The sequence below is a fragment of the Mus caroli genome, chromosome 10, assembly GCF_900094665.2.
Source record: "Mus caroli chromosome 10, CAROLI_EIJ_v1.1, whole genome shotgun sequence".
Taxonomy (NCBI): domain Eukaryota; kingdom Metazoa; phylum Chordata; class Mammalia; order Rodentia; family Muridae; genus Mus; species Mus caroli.
In genome coordinates this window covers 30,192,171-30,213,760 of record NC_034579.1, presented here as the reverse complement: position 1 = coordinate 30,213,760, position 21,590 = coordinate 30,192,171, and the positions used below count along the sequence as shown (strand labels likewise).

General features: G+C 40.8%; 2 protein-coding genes across 2 annotated transcripts in view; one reads left to right on the top strand and one right to left on the bottom strand.

Moving 5' to 3' along the window:
* Positions 1-21,590, top strand: part of Nt5dc1 (5'-nucleotidase domain containing 1) — a 109,977-nt gene that overhangs the window by 17,396 nt on the left and 70,991 nt on the right. The gene's annotated exons all lie outside the window — the stretch shown is intronic.
* Positions 1,889-8,322, bottom strand: Col10a1 (collagen type X alpha 1 chain). The gene is made up of 2 exons (XM_029482886.1): positions 8,169-8,322; positions 1,889-4,774 (listed from the first exon to the last, which is right to left on the bottom strand). Exons 1-2 carry the CDS (start codon positions 8,320-8,322, stop codon positions 2,886-2,888), a joined length of 2,043 nt encoding a protein of 680 aa, XP_029338746.1. The 3' UTR covers positions 1,889-2,885.

The following is a 21,590-nucleotide window of genomic DNA, read 5'->3' as shown; positions in this document are numbered from 1 at the left end:
AACTCTTGGGTTGTGATTTCACTCTGTTTTCTTTGGGTGGTTTCAGAGGTGACCAAGCAAGCAAAACATGGTGAAACTGGTCGAAAATATTTTTGTAAAATTAAATAATGGTACCCTTTTAAAAAAAGAAGTTTGGTCAAGAAAAGAACACCCTCTTCTCCAGTAGGGGGCATAAAACTCTAGAAAAAAGGCAACAAAATATGCTCTAAACAAATATTTTCTTGCTTTCATTAGCAGATTAAAAAAAAGCAGTACAGTTAATTAAGAATTTCATATGTCTTATGTATTGTAAAATTCAAACCAGTTTGATGCTGGGGATTTTCCTCAGGGGCCTAGAGCATTTGTGCATATCTCCACTGAGGTATATTCTCAGCATTGTAGTTTTTATTAGCATAAAATGGAGACTGTTCCTTATCTGACACGAATGAGGGTTAGGGGAGTATCAAGTCTTCCTCTCCCCTCCAAGCCTGGGGATCAAGCCCAAGTTCTTCAGCTTCCAGGCAAGGGCTCTACTGCTGAACTTCAGCCCAGATCATCAGTCTTTTGTATTTTGTGATGTGCATAATTATATATAAATGTGTAGTGCTCTTTTTTTATAAAGAGAAAAACACTGTTAATGTTTCTATGAAGCAAAGAGCTGTAGAGTTGTGTAGTTGGGTATAAATATTTTCTTTCTTTTTTTTTTTTTTTTTTTTGGCTAGCTTGGAAAAAATGTTTCATAAAATGATTTCCATTTTGGATTTAGCAGTTCAGTCATCGCACTGCTGTAACACTGATTTTTATGTAGAAATGCAGGGTAAGTGGACCCTGAATTCTGAACTAAGTTGCTTTGGGCCCTGTATTACCGTCGTGCCGTAAGAAGTGTGTGCTGTTATTTCAGAAACTATACAACTGTGTAAATTTCTTGTATAGTTAGATATTTTTTAGCTTTCATTTTCCCTTAGTTGGGCTATGTGAACTGCGGGAATATTTAGTGATGTTTATCTGTGTGTTGACTTATAGCAGTGAATTGTGAGGAATATTTCTGTATTAATCTGTCATGTTTTCTAAAACCGGAATTCCTACCTTAAAGTAGATGCATGTAACGATTTGCTGTAGCTTACCACTATGTTTAGAAGCAGAATTACTGCACTTGTTACATTTGGAAATTTCTTTTTTTAGCAGAACAGAGGTCAAAAAACATTTGATTTTTGGAAGGATGTAGTTGCTGGTATACAACACAATTTTAAAATGTCAGCCTTTAAGGGTGAGTAACATGAAGAGAGGCCTCCTGGTAGAGGTTTGTTAACTGCCCGTGTCTACTGAATTAGGTAGAGTCTTCCTCTTTTGTCTCTTACTTGGTATTTAACCTGGTACTTACGCTGCCCTAGTGATTGAGTCAGACAGGCTTGATTAACAAGTGGGCTGATCGATGCTAGTCAGCAGGATTTGAAGTTTTGAAATATGTTGCCTTTTGATTGACACACACACACACACACAAAACCCATCCCTCCTTTTCAGTAAATCAAGCCACCAAAATAATTTTAAATATTATGACTAAAATGTGCTGAGGCAATAAATAATAATTGCAGGATATTTGTTCCAATTTGATATTTGTGTGACACCGTCTTCCCTCCCTCTAAGACAAACCAGAGTTTTGAAATGATATTTATATATTTTTATTTCCCTGTGTCTACTCATCAGCTTTGGTCCAGGCTCATAGAGGCTGTTTTTTACATCCTTGCAGAACCTGGCATGTGCCCTTCCCACCATGACACAGAGACAAGCCCATGACAACTGTAGAGTCACCCCCGCTTCACTGCTTTTCTTATTAGCTTCAGCCAGTGCGAAGCTGTAAAGCTGTGAACAGCCCGTTGTCGCTATGAAAGAACTCAGCACAGAATAAAAGTCTATTCATGTCATTTTATTGCTTTGTAATACCAAGTAGATTAAATACTCCGGGCTTTAATAAGTGAGGTACAGCCTACCAGTTTTAAACAATAATGTAAAAATACAGTACAGAGCATAAATAAATAACGTCTTTTTGTTTCTAGTCTGAAGTTCAAACTCTTAATGTTTATACTTTCACTCAATTGGAAGGCACACAAAGTGTCTATTCTAATATTGTATAAGTCCATAAAATCATTTTACAAAGATGCAAGGAATTAAATCAGAGTAATCACACTGTGTTACTGACATAAGTCAGACACTTGTATCCAAGTTACACCAGGTATGTGGACTTTCTGCAATTGCAGAAAAGCTTGAAACAGCTGTGACAAAGCACCTTATAATTGAAATTAATTTTAATACAGTATTTTGGTTTCTTATGCGCACTTCAAAAAACCATGTGTGTACCTGTGCATTTGAATTTATCTTGATGAAAGGGGTTGTATGAGCCATTGAGTGATGCACCATCAGAAATATCCTAGGGTATACAGTGTCATTTAAATTTGAATATTCAAGTATTTAAAGAATATAAAGTTGCGTGATAATTCCTGCATGTTTCCTAGATGTTTTCATATTATTACAAATGGACTTTTTTGAAAGGGGAATGTTGAGTTTTTGAAATTAGATTTATGGTGAGTTAGAGTCTTATTTCTGTTTTTGTGAGGCTTTTTTTAAAGCTTCTGTTAAAAAAATGTAAATATTGATGGAATGACAGAACACACACCCCCTCCCCGCGCCCAGAGCTTTAGGATTGCTGAGTGTTCCGGAGGATCCTCACATACCCACTGTTACTGCTCACTTTAGAAGTGAGGAAACTTGGTCCCAGAGTTCACTTTACAAAGTTTAAGTTGTTCACATTACTTTTAGCCTACCTCCAAATGCATCTCCAGGGAGGGCGCGATGGAATTGGGTGGAAAGCCTTTCTAAGCGGAGAACAGGATGAGCTTGACAGGAAGTGCTCACATGGGAGCCACTAGGAATCCTGAGAAGGATGAGTGGACGTACTCAGAGGAGTAGAGGCCGTTTGATTCTGCATTGGGCAATTGGAGCCATACCTGGTCATTTTCTGTGAGCTCCATGATTGCACTCCCTGAAGCCTGATCCAGGTAGCCTTTGCTGTACTCATCATACGTATACATTGTAGGCGTGCCGTTCTTATACAGGCCTACCCAAACGTGAGTCCCTTTCACATGCACGTGGTAGGAGAAATAGTATATGCCTGGGATCTTACAGGTAAAGATTCCAGATCTTGGGTCATAATGCTGCTGCCTATTGTACAGAATCTCATCAAATGGGATGGGGGCGCCTACTGCTGGGTAAGCTTTAGAGAGAATGACAGTAAAAGCAGACACGGGCATACCTGTTACCCCATGGTTAGCACTGACAAGCGGCATCCCAGAAAGCCTGGGCCTCTGGCCTGCCTTTATGAAGCCATCAGGCATGACTGCTTGGCCGGGGGGTCCTGGGGGACCCGGGGGACCTGGGATACCAGGTTCTCCACTGTGGCCTCTTGGACCAGGAGGGCCTGGAGGACCAGTTGGCCCATTGAGGCCCTTAGTTGCTATGCCAGCTGGGCCTGGAGCACCTGGGTTTCCAGGGTCACCCTTAGATCCAGGAACTCCTGGGACACCTGGTGGCCCAGTGGGGCCCCTGGTACCTGGTATTCCAGGTTCACCTCTTGGACCTGCCTCACCATTGTGTCCAGGCACTCCTTTAGCTCCTACAGGGCCAACAGGACCTCGAAGACCAGGGGCTCCTCCCACTCCAGGATCACCTTTTTGTCCTGGTAACCCTGGGTTACCCTTAGGACCATTGAGACCTGGCTCCCCAGGATACCCTGTTTTTCCATCTAACCCAGGTGGACCCCTTGCTCCTCTAGCCCCGGGGGGGCCTGCAGGCCCAACCAGACCTATCTCACCTTTAGCGCCTGGAATGCCATGGTTCCCTGGGATTCCTTTAGGTCCTTGGGGTCCCATATTCCCAGGGGATCCAGGCAGACCCGGTTCTCCAGGATGACCTGCTGGCCCTTGTTCCCCTTTGGCACCTGGAGCCCCAGGAAGACCAGCAGGTCCCCTTTGTCCCCTCAAACCTGGCAAGCCTTGTTTTCCAAAGCCAGGAGCTCCTGGAGGCCCAGCTATTCCTGGAGCCCCTGGGTGGCCTTTTTCTCCTGGGATACCTGGCTGACCAGGGGATCCAATGGCTCCTGGCTTCCCAATACCTTCTCGTCCTTGCTTCCCGGGAGGACCTTGGGGACCTGGTGGACCTGATGGTCCCGTTTCTCCTGGGAAACCCCGGTCACCTTTGATGCCCGGCTGTCCTGGAAAGCCGTTTTCACCTCTTCTTCCCACTCCAGGGGGGCCAGGGGGTCCTATGGGACCTTGAGGGCCTGGAAGACCCCTCTCACCTGGACGGCCAGGAGAGCCATATCCTGTTTCCCCTTTCCGCCCATTCATACCAGGGGCTCCTGGTGCACCCTTTTCTCCAGGAAAGCCCCTAGGTCCTGGGGCACCTGTAAGTCCCTGCTGTCCAGGTTTTCCTGGCACAGAAATTCCAGCTGGGCCAGGAATTCCAGGGGGCCCTGGAGGGCCCCGAGGTCCGGGTAAGCCAGCTGGGCCAATATCTCCTTTGTGTCCATATGGTCCTCTCTCCCCTGGTTTGCCTGGCGGGCCTGGCAGGCCTGGCTTCCCCATGGCTGATATTCCTGGTGGTCCTGGCAACCCTGGCTCTCCTTGGAGTCCAGGACTTCCATAGCCTGGCTTGCCTGGCGGTCCTGAGGGACCTGGGTGTCCTCGAGGTCCGGTTGGGCCTGGTGGACCAGGAATGCCTTGTTCTCCTCTTACTGGAATCCCTGTAAGACACACCATGCCACCTAGCGTCAGCAACATTAAACTAGGGATTCTCAAAGCACGATGAGGACAGAGTGTGGTAGTGCCCTGTGTTCCAGGTAACTTCCATTCACACAACAGTCCTGCGTGGGGCGGGGTGCTCTGGGGGGTGTATTTGTTCACCTATTGAACAGCTTAGATTTAGACTTGTTATTGTTCACCCTTGATATTTACTTGGGCTTTTGTTCTCCTTTATTGACTTACTACGGAGTCAAAGGAAGACAGGATTTTATACATAATGCATTAATGAGGCACATAGAATAGTTTCAAACTGATGATCAAAACGCAGGAAGTACTTAATCTTATAAAGCTGTGGATTCATTTAACCAAAGCACTGTCCCGGTGTGCTTAACCTAACTGTAGTACCCCTTATTGAGTGCCTGTGACAGAACACACTAACCACTGAGATGAGAAAAGCACAGAATGTGACGTAGAAGCCTCAGATGTAACATGCAATGCTTACTTTAAAATGCACCTCAGTGGTGGGAAGTAGCCTACAGTCTACTAGGCATTACCATATACTGTGATGATGATGATGCTTGTTTCTGTCTATTGGCTGTAGTCATTGTAAACACCACACAAACTGTTTATTTCTCATAGAAATCACATTTAACTAGTAACATTGACAGTAAAGTTGCAGGTGATTTTTAACATTTTCTCATACAATCTTTATTTAAACTATCTGATTTAGTAAGTTTTCAGAAACATTTAGATTATTTTTGTACTGTTGGAAAGCAGTACAAAGTACAAAGTCATGCTGATTTATCAGATGGGACAGTAGATAGCTCAAAACTGTAAAAATGATGTATAACTATGATCTGCTTATTTATTATATCTTATGGTGTATGCGTTTGTGTGTGTTTGTGTGTGTGTTCTAGACCTCAAAACCAGGTCCTTATAAATGCTACGTGAGCACTTTACCACTGAGCCGAACACTTAATAGACCTATCACTTTTAGCTAAACTCTTTTAATATGATAAACTCTTAAGACTTTAATGACTTAAAAAACGTCAAACTGAAGACTAAAGAATAGTTATTAACAATTCTAAATTATCTTTGATAATGCTTTTAAGAATATCATTTGCTTTAGCTGTTAGCTGTTGATATGCAAGAACATTATTCTTTTTAACTCTCTCCTATTAAGTTAAATAGCTGGCACTTAAGAGTAGTCAGACAACAATAGTTACTAAAATTCTCAAAGATGACTCCTGAGATTAATTTTCATGCTAAGTATGTGTAATATTGACACACTTAAAAGTGATCAGTAAATAAGGGATTTTTAATGGCTTGGAGTAAAATGGCATAGTTTTCAAATGCAGAATTTGCTTCAGCAACAAATTATAAGGATTATAGTTATACAAAAATAATTGTCATGTAATTGTGAAGATATTTTTGTTTGTTTGTTTGTTAAAACAAAGGGGAAACACATGTTACAGGAAAGGCTAGCACCACTAGCACGTGACAGGGTGAGCTGTAGCCTGAACTGTTGTTGCCTTGGGATCCTAAACCTCCTAGTTCAAGTAAGAATGGCTTCTGTGAGTGTTTGTGGGGAGAGCCATCAGCTTGTTGCTTGTCGTCTAGAAAAGTAAGACCGGGACAGCAGCCACCCTCAGGATTAGAAGCTACCTTCTCTTAAGGTTCTCACATGTCCAACTGTGCACATGGCCAGGTAGCTTCCCTACAATTGAATCAATCTCTCTCTCTCTCTCTCTCTCTCTCTCTCTCTCTCTCTCTCTCTCTCTCTCTCTCTCTCTGTGTGTGTGTGTGTGTGTGTGTGTGTGTGTGTGTGTATGTTAGCATGTGCTGAGCAGATTTCCCCAGGGATTGCATAGGAACTTTCTGGGTTCCCACTGTCACCTCAATGTGAGCATGTATGTTTGTTCAGGGCACTGGTGCCTGGCAGTGGAGAAGCAGTGCATGCAATTTCTGTTCATTATGAGAATGAGACCAAGGTAGATTTAATAGTTAAAATAGAGTTTTTTGGCTTTGTGTCTGTTAAGAAGATATTTCCATTTGTTCTGTAGGAACAGTAGGATGATAAGCACTATGTTTTGGGTGGGAAGACAGAAATACTTTTAACCTTCTAACAGTGGTGCACTTGGGTTTTATTTAACTCAACAGTTTTTGTGATACTAAATGTGTAAGGTACTAAAAAAGTCTAGATTTGGTCAGAGTGCTGAACCCATTGCTCCCTGTTGGCATTTCCACCCACACTCACTGCTCTAAGGTGGGTTAAATGTGTCTTCTATTCATTCCTTCTACCTTTCATCTTTCCTTCAGCTTATCTATATTATGAGGCAGTCAAGAGTATCTCCCATACTTTTTAAATATTAAGCTGCCTTTTGTGCAACACTAAATTTTCTTCTAAAAAAGGCATACTTAAACATTTGCTTTTTTTTTTTTTTCAAAATGCTTGTTTCCAAAACCCTGCCATTTGAAGCCTTCGCTCAATGCAGGACAAAGTGTATGGCCAAATTGAAAAATACTGTGGACAAGAAAATCTGAAGATGGTTTATTTTATATTATCAGTAGTTATCATGCATGGTGTTTTAGATGGAATTAGCAAAGATAAGGCATGATTGTTGCCCTCTTTGACAGTCTCTTGTTATTGCACCTATACTGTCTCCTTCATGACATCCTTTATAGTAACAAAGCCAGAAAGGTGAGCGATAAATTCCAGAGAAAGATAAAATGTCTCAAGCTATCCCTGAGAGAGAAGCGGGGGAAGCAACCATGCATGAATACAGCAATAGGTAGACATACACACTCTGCAAATGTAAACACATTTAAACTTCACAGCAGCCCTTGGAACTCTGAGCCCACACAGCTAGCTCTTAGCAGGTACGTTTGTGCATTGACCCTCTGCACTATATATGAATGTGTAAGTAATTATGAGAAGTGCTGCTTCCCTTGCCCTTCAGGTTTATTGAGGGGTGCTTTTATTTGATACCAGTTTTCTTTAATATCTAAAGACTAGGGTTTTTAAAGCAAATGTTTAAGTAATTAGATACATAAAATTTCTAGTCTATGCAATTGTTTTTAGTTTAAATTAACTTAATTTTATTGAATTAATAATCTAGAGTCTGGGTGATTAATTAATTGTATGAAACCATCATTTGAGAGGGAAAAAATGTGGCCCTATACATAAAAGTCTCTTATACCAGCTTCTCCAGGGTATTATGTTCCTATACTGACCTGTCATTTCCATGCATCATTCCGCTGTACTAGCTCAAGCCAATCAAACTTAAACGTAAAATAAGAACAGACTGGAAATTATTTTGTTAAGGGGCTCATTATTAACATTATTAAAAACGCCAGCTGTCTGGGAAATAGAGCAAAATGTACAGTTGAGCTTACCTTTACTCTTTATGGCATATGGGATGAAGTATTGTGTCTTGGGGCTAGCAAGTGGGCCCTTTATGCCTGTGGGCGTTTGGTACCGTTCAGCATAAAACATTCCATGAACCAGGGTCAAGAACATTAGCAGCAGAAAGGGTATTTGTGGTAGCATATTTTCAGATAGATTCTGAAAAACAGAAGAGAATAATTACACATAGCCCATCACTGATCTGTTTCATTTCTGCGATGTTCTACAGACTGATTATTTATGTAGTTATCTCATGGTTTTTTAAATGACTGGCCTTTTATACTTAGTATATATGCTATAAAATTATAGGAGGAAAGTTTTTGTTGCATGAATATATATGTCTTACTAGTGTTTGGAAACTGCCTTGAAATAATGCTCTAAAAATAAAATGACCCCCACCAAATAGCCTCATTACTAGATGACTATATTAAATAATCCAGAGTCTTTGACATGACTTGAAATAGCTAGAACTTTCAGGATAAATTGAAATTTACATTAAGGCAAGTTTGTACAGTCATTTTTGTTAAGAATGTCTTAAATAGATCAATACAAATGAACCTGTCTGGGTACCTTTTGGTAGAAAGCCAATTTTAAAAATCATGCACACATACACAAAGATATATAATGACTAAATGAAGCCTGTTTCCAAGCCTGCTGGCAGGAATGTCTCCCATTGACCCTCAGTTGAGGCTTACCTGGTGCTGGGAGATGTGTGGGGCAGCTTTCCTGGCTTCCTCTGCCCAGGAGCAGTGGATAATGCCTTCCCCACGACTGCCCTGAAGTATTTATACTGTTTTTTTCCCTTATTGCATGAAGTTACCCTGAGCCTAAGCTCCTCCTCTCAGGGGCAAGAAGCACTAATTATGGTGGGAAGTCCTAATGGGCAGTCGTACAAAATCAGGCTTTTTTCCTTGTTATTCTCATTGAAAAATAAACTCTTTGTCTCCATTATATATTAATAGCTTCGGCTGTGCAGGATTTTTTTTTTTCTGTTTTCCTTTTAGGAGTTCTGACTCCAATGTTGGTTCATGATGGAATGATGATTCGCCCTTTTTATTTTTAAAATACATTCTTGTGTTATTTGACTGAAAATATTTGGTAATATACAAAAATATGAGACATCTTTTGGGGTGAATATAGATTTAAATCATCATGTTAATCCTTCAGTTATTAGGGAAAAAAGTTTTGTAAAAATCACTTACCTAAGTGTTTGCTAATTTGGGAGACTTAAGCTCCAGGGGAAAGGGGGGGAATGTAGGTATATTCTTTTGCATATCAGGATTTTAGGGAAAGCTCTTAGAAGCTGGTGCATGAAAAAGATAGCATTAAATATTTCAGGTATAGTCATATTAAATATTTTAAAACTTTACAGCAAGTGCAAGACATCCTGGACTTATGATAGTTGGCTGTTCAGTATCCCTAGAGGATTTAAGTTCTTTACTTAACAGCTGCACAAAGATCAGCAAGTGGCCTTAGACTCTCCTCTAGTTTTCATTTTCCCATATAACTGAAAAGACTGTTAACCTAATAATCCTATTCTATGCTTACATAAGTTTGCTACATTCATTTCAAAGGGAAAAAAAGTCCTCAGGCTTTGCCTTTTAAAAATCCAGTTGACTAATGGTGCAATTTCCTACAGGGATCTCGAAGCGTCCCAATTAGGCTTTTTTCTCAAAGAAATAAACATGGTCTGCATCTGTGTAAGTGGTTGGTTTTCTCTTTCACAGCCTTACAGAACTACCATCAGTGTTTTAGGATCCTAGGAAATGCAGTAGCGAGGACCCGAGAGACCAAGTTCTGTATCCCTGTCAATGCCACCTTTCTGGATCTGAGTCGTATCAGCTGTGCAGGTGGCCGTGCTTGGAGCAAACTCAGTGCACAGTACAAATACATCTTTTTTTTTTTTTTTTTTTTGAATCAATTTAGAATTAGAGTAGAATATTGACTCTTGAATAGAGGACAAAAAAGTTTGTCTTTTTCATCTTCCTGTCCCTGTTACAGGTTTTTTCTTGTGTATGTTTGAACAGAGCCTTGTACAGCACTTTGTTGAAATATATATGCATAATTTATTCTTCCTTTCCCTTTTGTTTTTTTTTTTGTTGTTGTTTTTTGTTTTTTTGTTGTTGTTGTTGTTGTTTTGCTTTTTCGAGACAGGGTTTCTCTGTAAAGCCCCAGCTGTCCTGGAACTCACTATGTAGACCAGGCTGGCCTTGAACTCCGGCTGCCTCCCAAATGCTGGGATTAAAGGCATACGCCACCACACCCGGCCCTTTCCCTTCTTTTAAATGTTTTGCTGACTGCCATATTTAGCAATCTACATTACCATGATACTGGACAGATAGCTTAGCAGTTAAGAACTCTGGCTGCTCTTCCAGAAGACCTAGGTTTGACTCTCAGTGGGTCCATGGTGGCTCACAGCCAGTTCTCAGGGTTCTGACCCCTTTTTCTGACTGTTTTTGGCATTGTGTGCATGAGGCACACATACATGCACTCCAGAATGCACACTTACACATAAATAAATACTTTTAAAACTATATTATCACGTATGTTTCTATTTAATGTTCAGATACGTGTAATATACAGCTTTTTAAATAGTTTTTTATTAGATATTTTCTTCATTTATATTTAAGATGCTATCCCCTTTCCTAGTTTCCTTTCCGAAAATCCCCTATCCCCTTCCTCCTCCCCCTGCTCCCAAACCCACCCACTCCTGCTTCCTGGCCCTGGCATTCCCCTATACTGGGGCATAGAATCTTCGCAAGACCAAGGGCCTCTCCTCCCATTGATGACCAACTAGACCATCCTCTGCTACATATGTAGCTAGAGACATGAGTCCCACCATGTATTTTCTTTGAGTGGTGGTCTAGTCCCAGGGAGCTCTGGGGGGTACTGCTAGTTCATATTGTTGCTCCTCCTATAGGGTTGCAGACTCCTTCAGCTCCTTGGGTACTTTCTCTAGCTCCTTCATTGGGGACCCTGTGCTCCATCCAATAGATGACTGTGAACATCCACTTCTGTATTTGCCAAGCACTGGCATAGCCTCACAAGAGACAGCTATATCAGGGTCCTGTCAGCAAACTCTTGTTGGGATCTGCAATAGTGTCTGGGTTTGGTGGTTGTTTATGTGATGGATCCCCAGGTGGGGCAGTCTCTGGATGGTCCTTCCTTCAGTCTCAGTTCTGAACTTTGTCTTTGTAACTCCTTCCATGTGTATTTTGTTCCCCCTTCTAAGAAGGATGGAGGTATCCACACTTTGGTCTTCCTTCTTATTGAGTTTCATGTGTTTTGCAAATTGTATCTTGATTATTCCTAGTTTCTGGGCTACTATCCACTTATCAGTAAGTGCATTATGTTCATAGCAGCGATATTTATAATAGACAGAAGCTGGAAAGAACCCAGATGTCCCTCAACAGAGGAATGGATACAGAAAATGTGGTACATTTACATAATGGAGTACTACTCAGCTATTAAAAACAATGAATTTATGAAATTCTTAGACAAATCTGCTTGTGGACGTTGTACATCGTGGTGCGGAGCCTAGTGCGCACCACGATGTACAACGTCCACAAGCAGTCTGGCATAGCCTCACAAGAGACAGCTATATCTGGGTCCTTTCAGCAAAATCTTGCTAGTGTATGCAATGGTGTCAGCGTTTGGAAGCTGATTATGGGATGGATCCCTGGATATGGCAGTCTTTAGATGGTCCATCCTTTCTTCACAGCTCCAAACTTTATCTCTGTAACTCTTTCCATGGGTGTTTTGTTCCCAATTCCAAGAAGGGGCACAGTGTCCACACTTTGGTCTTCGTTCTTCTTGAGTTTCATGGTTTTAAATATAACTTTTATATCAGTTTAGACTATAAGGAGAACCAGAGAGCTGATAGTCTAGTCTGTATTTTATCTTTTATAAATCATATTTTGAAAATCATTTTTTATAGCACTGTAAAGTGCACTGCATCTGAGAAACCACAGAAGGTGAGAGAAGCTGCCTTCTTTTACACCTGGCTCCTTGGAGACCATTCTGAAGCAGGAGGTAACATGGCTGCTCCTCAGTGCTAGAATGAAGGCTTTGTAGAAATACATCTTGAGTAATTCAGTATATAGCTACATCCACACCTGTGCCTACACTTGATACTGGTGCTGCTATCCAGTTAGGTGTTATTCCTGTGGATGCTCAGGGGACTAGTTCTCAGTTCTGTAGACTCAGCAGTGGGACCCAGTGCAGTTTCTCCAGCTATAACCACTCCTCCTATCTTCAGAACTTCCTCCTTAGAATTCCTACCCTTCTGGCTTTGCATCAACAGGACAGAACATTTGGACTAGGAGATTTCTAATTCACTCTGTTTTTTTTGTTTTTTTGAGATACCTTACTGCCCCATTCTCAGAGTTCATTTCATACTCTAGAGAAAAGGAAAAGTGAGGTCCCTGCTTAGGAGTTGTGTGCCTTCTTTGGAGGATATGATTAAATATATGTTCATATCTCAGTCAATATTCTCGAGCTTTGGGAAGCATGGTGTCTTACTGGCAGACTGGATATTCAGCCCTTTTGGCAAATAACTCCTTACTTCAGCATACAGGCTCTGTTTACCGTTTGCTTTGTTAGTCACCTACGAAGCACTGCCCTGTCCAAAACAGATTGTAGAATCAGAGTATTTGCTGGCCACACCCACACCTAATTGTGTGTATAAAACTATTTTTATTCTGGGTGTTTACTTGGAGCTGTTCAGACTGACTGGTCTGTGACTTTATGAAGGAGCTTATTCTACGTGAAACAGAAGGCCCATCCCTCTCAAGCCAGTAAGCCCAATGAGCTTTCAATATCAAATATGAATTGCTGGTTTTGCACATGTAGCAATTAGGTGCCATTACGTACCCTGGGTCATTCATTCATTCATTTCCCAAAGATTTCTTGAATTCCTCTTAAATTTTAGACACTGGGTAAACACCTTGTGAATAATGCACCTTCCTGTCCTTTCGGTGTTTGCACAGTGGTCCTCAGCCTCTGCCCACTGCTGCAGTCCTGCGGGATATGACACAGTTTGCTTAGTGTTTGGAGTTTATTAAGGTGCCAAAAGCCTAGCATTGGCCATAATAGACTCTGAGATGGAAAGTGTGGTCTGATAGTGTTTTCAATAATTTTCTAATATTAGCTACCTATTTTTTGTTATATTTGTGCTTATACTTCAAACTTTATTATAGAAAAATTTGAACTTATCTATAACCAGGAGATGGCTACAGTAAATACTTAGGTGCCCATCATCTAGTTTTAACTCACAGTCAGCCATAAATTCCTTCTACCTCCCCCAATCTCTCCAGATTTTGAAACAAATCATATGCATAGTGCCAGTACATCTATTCGTATCATAATAGATTACTATAGAAAACAATTTTTTTCTTTTTCTTTTTTTTTCTTTTTTTTTTTTCTTTTTTGGTTTTTCAAGACAACGTTTCTCCATGTAGCTCTGGCTGGCTGTCCTGGAACTTGCTGTGCAGATCAGACTGACCTCAAACTCACAGAGATCCACCTGCCTTTGCCTCCTGAGTACCAGGTTTAAAGGTATATAGCACAAATTCTTTTTTAAAAATTCCCTATTTACCTCTTAGGTACAATGCATACATGTAGAGACATTGATTGTGTGTGTGTGTGTGTGTGTGTGTGTGTGTGTATGTATATGTGTGTGTGCATGTGTGTGTGTGTATATATATACACACACACACACACACACACACACGCTCACATATATAAACAAGCAGAGATTGCATGCATGTGTATTATAGACATGTATAAATCACATAATCTCATATAATTTTAAGTGGCAATCAGGTAGTATTCATAAATTGCTACCAACTAATAGCTTGCTTAGCCCCATCTCTTCTTTCCCACTACCAGCAGTTCATTTGTTGAAATACTGAGTCATCTATCCTTGTGCACCTACCATAGTGCTGCCTTTGCTGGTTGGTCATTAGATCTAGAGTGTAGATGTGACACAGATTTGAGATATGTGCATTCACATACAAACAAAACACTCCTCTGTCAGGAACACTCAGCTAACTGGAAAGAGGGTGTGGTGTCTGTCGGGAGGCCTTCAGTTGCTGTTTGTCTCTGGGGTTATTATACTCGGATGATTGCCCTGGTTCATTATTTCATTACAGGTTGTAAAATGCTGGTCTGTGTGTAACTTTCTTCATTCTTCTTTTATTTAATCAGCTAAAATATTTGTATGAAAGGAAAAAAATGCCTGGGCCAACGTTTGGTTATCCTGGGATACAGTCTGTAAAGAGAGGAGAAAGAAAAATGGGCGTGCATTCAGCAGTGTGTACAGCAGCAGGTTTTCTTCTTAGCATCCTCCAGTGCTAAGGGCCTGGCCAGTGTCTGTGTGGATGCAAGCTTCATCATAAACTCGGGGATTTAAATGCATTTCATGCAATCATGACAGTTTTATTATTGCTCACGATTTTCCTGTCTTTGAACAATGAGAACATCCTCAAATAGGCTTCCGAATCCCTTTGGCATCATCTCAGTTCCCTTTCATACTCTTTCCCTTCCAACATTCTATGCTTTCCTTGACCCAGATCTGGAATAGGACAGTTCGTATAAAGTTGTCGTCTTATTGAGAAGTAGAAATTAGAAATAGAAGTTTGGGTACAGATGTCTGGGTGCTATAGATGCCCACTTTTCCTAGATTGGTCATTATTTTGTTATTTCCAGCTTTTTCAGTGAACAAAGCTAAAAGCTTCATACATGCACTGTCAGCTTAATATGAGCAATATCATAACTTTATAATACTTATGCCATTCACAATCAGGACCTCGGTATGTTTGTTGAATGAACTCAAGCGCGCATCTCTAACTCTTTAATCACACCGCATCTCTAACTCTTTAATCACACCCTGAGCACCCTAGCTCTTCTGCAGCCATGCAGTGATTCATTTGATTTATATCTGCAATACTGATAGCTTCCTCATAAGAGAGTGCCAGTACTCACACTGTGATACTGAAAACAGTTAAGCTGATAAACTGATTAATTTTTCAACTCTTTTTACATTTTCCAAAAGAACTGTAAAGCCAACTGACTATGTTAAAACTTCTCTTGCAGTAGTTCATTTAGAGCAAGCAGTCTGCCCTCTCAGTTCACTGTTAGGTTTGTTTTGGGTTAGCCCTGTTTTACCTTTCCTTTGAACTTTCCTACAATCTCTCCATTGCTTGTGGAATGCTGTGAAAATCCAGCATGAGGGCAGCAGTTCTGTGTTGGCTGACTCTAACGTCAGCCCCAACACTGCCAACCATCACCATTTTCTAGCAACCAAGGTAAAGACAGATGACGCACAGACCCCCTGACTTGTCTTTCAGGAGCCAGAATGAGCTCAGCTCAGGCACTTATTGCTAATTTCCCAGCCCAGATCTGTAAAACAAAGATTGCTATATCACATTCTAACCCCAGTGGCCAACCTAACCACTTAGTGTTTCTCACTTTGCTTTTGTAGGTAGCGCTCTCTCTCTCTCTCTCTCTCTCTCTGTGTGTGTGTGTGTGTGTGTGTGTGTGTGTGTGTGTGTGTGGTGGTGGTGTCTCACCCAAGTGTACATGCAGAGGCCAGAAGTACACATCAGGTGTCTTCTTCTGCTACTCCATCTTATTTTTTGAGCAAAGGTCTTCCACTGAGCCTGCAGCTCCCTGGTGATCAAGCCTAAATGACCTGCCTATGTCTGTCCAACCTCCCACCCCACCACCCCCACACACTCAGGCTCTAGAGTTTACAGACACGTCTCTTCCAATTGAATTTTTATAAGGGTGTGGGGGAACCCAAACTCAGGTCCTCAGGCTTGAGAGGCAGAAATTTTATCAGCTGAACCCTCTCCAGGCCCTTTCCAAAACAAATGTATCCTCTGGTAAACAATTCATTCCTTTATCCTCTCTTTCTTATACTTTATGCTTTTATGTAATTGTTTATCATGAAACCCATTACATACAGTGATGATCTTGACTCTTTTTACAGTTTTATAGTACTCCACTGTGTAGATGTACCAGTGTGCTTTTTACCATTGTCTAGCTTGTTATCTCTTGTCATTTACATTTTTCTTGTTAAAACAACTATTTCTACAGTGAACAAGTTTGTGTATGTAAATACGTTTTGTCTGGATATCTTTGGAAGAGACTCTTAAAATTTGGATTCATGTGTCAGAAAGTAAACACAGGTACACAGCCTTCTCAGACAGCATCAAGTTCCCCTCCATCAATAGTACACCATTATGCATATTCCCTCAAGTGCTATTTCTGCTTACTCAGGGCCTTACAAACCCAATGTGCTATTTATTATTGACTATTTGGGTTTTGAAGCACTTAGGGCTAAAAACTACAATTTGATCTATGTAGCTTTATACATCTCACAAGCAGAGCATATGGTTTGGGCCATGTCTCTGGGTCAGTTTCCCTGTGCTTAGAAATGGCAACACCTGTTCAGTGATGAGAGCTTACATGTTTTTGCTCCTCTGTAATGCATATTTAGGACGTTCCTTTGAAGTTCAGAGCTTTCTTTTAAGGCGTATAACATCTTGATTCCAAACATTATGATTCCCTTACAGACTATAAGCTGTGAAGGACGTGAGGAGTGAAGGTCATGGGGAACAGGTATTTCCCTTCACTAGGTGGAGAGACTAGCTTGCCTGTTTCTCTTGTATGGGTTTAGTGTCTGAAGGGAACAGTGTTGGTGACAGCCTGTGCCTCACTCCCTTACTCAACAGGATGCTGGTGTTCTGTTCCCTCTTACATCATCTTTTTTCCCAGTGGAAATGGTAGATGCACCCAGAAGTTCAGTTAGGGACCTGTGCGACCGACAGCTTTCACTGTCGCCAAGCTATGCCACATTCCTCTTTAAAAAAAAAAATGTGAAGGGACACTTGTTGGTGCTATGATGGAGTCAGAAGCTTGGAATGATCTATTTGTGTAAATAGTCCGATGTGGTTTTGTGGTTAGATAGCTGCTGAGGGCTTGGAAAGAGACACTCATACATAAAGACAGGTGTTTATGAAAACCTCCTGGAACTTCAGGTCAGGTCAAAAGGCACTGAGCATCATCTTAGAAGTTTGGACAAAGGCTTTATGTTTTATTTTATTTCCTGTTACACTTAAATAGCTCCGTTATTTGTGGTAAGCCCCTCATGGTTTTGTACCTGCCACTTAGTGACATCAGTTTCTTTCCATGGTGATTTGATTGAGTTAAAAATACAGAGCTTACTGGCCCCTCACCTCAAATCCTCAGGCTACCCAGTGGCTTCACAGCCACCCAGACTCTCCTCACACAGTGTCTACCAACTTGCATTGTTATAGGGTCATGGGGTGGCACTTAATAGACTCTCCGTGCCCTGTGTTTGTTATGCTTTAGAACCAATCTGTAGTCACAGACTATAGGGGACAAAATGCATGACTGGTAGGTCACAAAGTATCTGTTGGTTCCCTGATACCCCTAGGCTTTGCATGACAACACACCACCAAGAAATACTGCCTGGACACTCAGGTGTAATTCCTCAACTTACTCCTGAGTGCAAAGTCTTCTCAGAAATCTCTGCTTCATTAATGCTGGGACCTTCTCTGTTTGGCTATTGGCCAAACAACTTTGTTGCCTGGGTAACACACCTCTATTCCTGAATGTGAGCAACTGAAGGCCAGTGGTTCTTCACCTGTGAGTCTCAGACCCTCCTGCACATCAGATATTTACATGGTGATTCATGACAGTAACAAAATTGCACTCATGAAGTAGCAATGAAAATAATTTTATGCTTTTGGGTCACCACAACTTAAACTGTGTTAAAGGGTCTTAGCATCAGGAAGGGTAACAACCATTGCTTCAGCTGAAAACCTTTCCTGCAGTCTCTGCCCCATTGTTAACTCTGAGATCACCTAGTCTTGTTGCATCTGGTTTCCTCACTGGAAAATCCATAAACACCTGCTTGCTTTAATTCACATTTTAAAGGTAATCCCTACTTAGAGAAAAGAGCCAAGAAAATAAAATTCTTCTGCCACAGAGATAATTGTGACTTTACCCTGATGAGCTCTTTAGACATTCTATCAATTATCTCTAATCCCTTGAAAGGTGAAATAGCACACCACCTTTGATAACAAGACTGAGACAAGTGGACAGGGTGTGACCTAATCATGCCTTCTCATACTTTTACTGATAAGATACCTAGAAATGTGAAGTGAAATATGAATAAATGGTAGGATCAGTTTTCTCGAATGTTTGTCAGTTGATCTTCGACTTTCTGCTACATTCAACTCCTGAGATAGCTCCAGAATGCCTCCAGCTATCCACAGTAGTCTCCCAGAGGTCACACCCAATAGGACCTCTATGGACTCTGCACAGACCTTGCCCATGAGAACCCACTTTCCAGACCATGAGATAATGCTTCCTCATCACACATATCCTCTGCTGAATGTGACTCAAGGAAGATTGACCATTTATGGAACAGTCTTCTCCACAAGTTCTCAGCTGAGGAGTGAGTGATGCTGGCATGATGCTCCAAGAGAGAAACTAAGAGATTTAGACCAGACTTCAGTATTTACTGGGTGTAGGCAGTTTCTCTCACACTTGTGGGCATTCAAAGGTGGAGTCATTTGCACAGTGCTGTTTTGTATTAGAGTCTATTCAATGATGTCCAACCTTAAAATAGTAGGATTATAAGTGTCAACAACAGCTTGGAGAGCCATTTTCACAAATAAGTTATAGCTGTTCAAGTGACTGCCCCTCCGATTCCTCTGTTAGCTACTAGGTTATAGTCTCAGAGTTCAATTTTCTGATGGTAGTTCACGATCAGCTAATCATGATGGGGACTTAGATGTAAGAGGGTTGTTGGGAGTTGGGAGCTAAAATAGAATCAAGACAAGAATAAAGACAAGGAAAGGAAGGAACTCAGAGGCTCAGACAAGACCTGATGAAATCTGACTCCCAGCACTCACGTAAAAGCCTGCAGTGGTCTTCGTGGACCTGATGCCATTTTGCTAGCCTTTGCCATGTTGACTAATCTGGCTGGCCAGTCAAAGATGGTATCTCAAAGAACTAAGGTGGAAGGTGATTAAAGGGAAAAAAAAGCAATGTGGACCTCTGGCTTCCACATGTGCATGTACACACACGTGTGCACACGAAGTATGAAACCCAAGTCTTTGGTGCTTAAAGAAATTTCTTTAAATGTCTCAGAAACCTAGCTACCAATAAAGATTAACAAATAACTTTTTAGTTGTGGCTAAATTTCATTCTCTCTCCCCACCCCCCCCTTTTTTTTTTCATCTAACCTTAATCTCATTTACTTGGGGCACTGAGCCATTCAGTGTCTTGGTGCAGTAAGCTAAGATTCCCAGCAGCATTTGAAACTTCTGGCCTCAGAGCTCCTTATCTGTGGGAAGTGCATGACCTTTAAAAGCAGAAGGTATTAGTTGAGAAGTAAGTATCCAGTAGATGGTTTAGAAAAAGTCTTTTTAAAATGAAAAACTTAAGAGTCACTGAAAAAAATAAATATTAAAGTGCAAATCCTGAGAACCAAAGATCTTCAGTTAATGCTGTTTGTGTATCAAGTAGTGAAGCTGTCGCTTTGAGTGCTCAGTATGTAGGAATGCTTTTGATGGCAACACTGATGTAACAGCTCTAACATTATTCATGAACCCCCTGAGAGCACCCATTTTATGACTCAGATATGATTTTTGTCTTTCTTGGAGGAATTATTTGGTTCGTTGATTAGTTTTGTTTTTTGAGACAGGGTTTTTCTATGAAGCCGTAGGTGCCCTGGAACTCACTCTGTAGACTACCCGGGTCTCAAATTCAGAGCTCCTCTAGACTCTGCCTCCCAAGTGCTGAGATGAACCACAGGTACCACCATGCCTGGCAGATTCTTAACTTTCCTATACTTTATTTCACCTGGGAAAAAAAGTCTTCTATTGAAATGCATTAGAGCATTTAGTCAGTCGATCAGTATACCTACACCTGATCATACTTGCAGTATGATTTTTTAAAAAATCTAGCACATTTGAGACATCAAACCTATATATATATATATATATATATATATATATGTATATGTATATATATATATATATATATTATATAGTTACTGTTATGTCTGGGAATGTGGTGAGAACACATCAAGTTGACTTTGTTAGTATATTTTAAAATGTTTCACTGTATTTTAAAATATATACTCTTCTCTTAGTAGCCACTTCCCCCATGCCAAAATCTGCAGATGCTTGGGTCTCTTAGATTATGATGTGTGAGTGCCCTTCCATGTACTTCCAGGGAGTATATATGTGTGTCCATATATAGGAGTGGAGGCTATTGCTAGATATCAAAGCCAGGGCCTCATGTATTCCAAGCACCCATTCTACTACGGAGCCACTTCTCTTTCTCGTAGTGCTGTTTAGTCATCTCTATAGTTCTTTTTTTTTTTTTTTTTTAGTGGGGGTTGAGGAAGAGGGTTTATTTCAGCTTACAGTTGAAGATCACAGTTCGTCACTGAGAGAAATCAGGGCAGAAGCTAATGCAGAGGCCACAGAGGCACATGGCTTGCTCAGTCTTTCTTACTGAACCCAGGATCACCTCCTTAAAGGTGACACCATCCACAATGAGCTGAAGCCTCCCACATCAATCATGAATTAAGAGAAATGTACTACAGGTTTGCCCATAAGCCAATCTGATGGAGGGATTTTCTCAATTCAGAGTCCCTCTTCCCAAATGACTCTAGCTTGTATCAAGTTGACATAAAACTAGCCAGGGCAGGCAGTAATTCAGATATTTTTTTAAAAATCAAACTTTATACAAATTAAGCTCTGGCTTTAATGTTCCTTTAAATATTTTTTTGAAACATGAATGACTTTCCCCATAGGTCCGTATAATTCTAGCTTAAAAAAAATGTTTAACGAGCAGAGCATATGGACAAAGACCTGTTCTTGTGTTTTCTTTCTTCAGTGCTAGGACTGAACCCAGGACCTTGCACATGGAAGTGGAGGCACAAACCTCCACTGCAGTCTCTTTCTCTTGTTTGACATCTTGAGGTTGACTTCCTTAAATTCCGTCTCTAAGTGACATTATGCAGTCTCTATCTTTATGTGCCTTGGTTTATGTTACTCAACATACTGTCCTTCAGGTTTGACTATGTTAACAAAGATGATTTTTCTTCCTTTTTAAGAAAGTCAAGAATATTCTATTGAATACATAGATGCTTTTCAACTTACAAAAGGATTACAACTCAACCCAATAAACTTAGCAAAAGTTGAAAAGATAATAAGCCTCAAGTATGCTTTACAATATTATTATTATTATTATTATTATAATTATCATTATTATTATTATTTATGTGTGTGTGTGTGCGCGCGTGCATGTGCATGTGTGTGTGTGTGTGTGTGTGTGTGTGTGTGTGCATGCGTGCACACCAT

Bases quoted from the DNA above. Each gene is read 5' to 3' on its own strand.
- Col10a1 (XM_029482886.1), bottom strand. From the start codon at position 8,322: ATGCTACCACAAATACCCTTTCTGCTGCTAATGTTCTTGACCCTGGTT. The intron at 4,775-8,168 runs GTAAGCTCAACT...TGTGTCTTACAG, and splicing joins ATATGCCATAAAGAGTAAAG to GGATTCCAGTAAGAGGAGAA.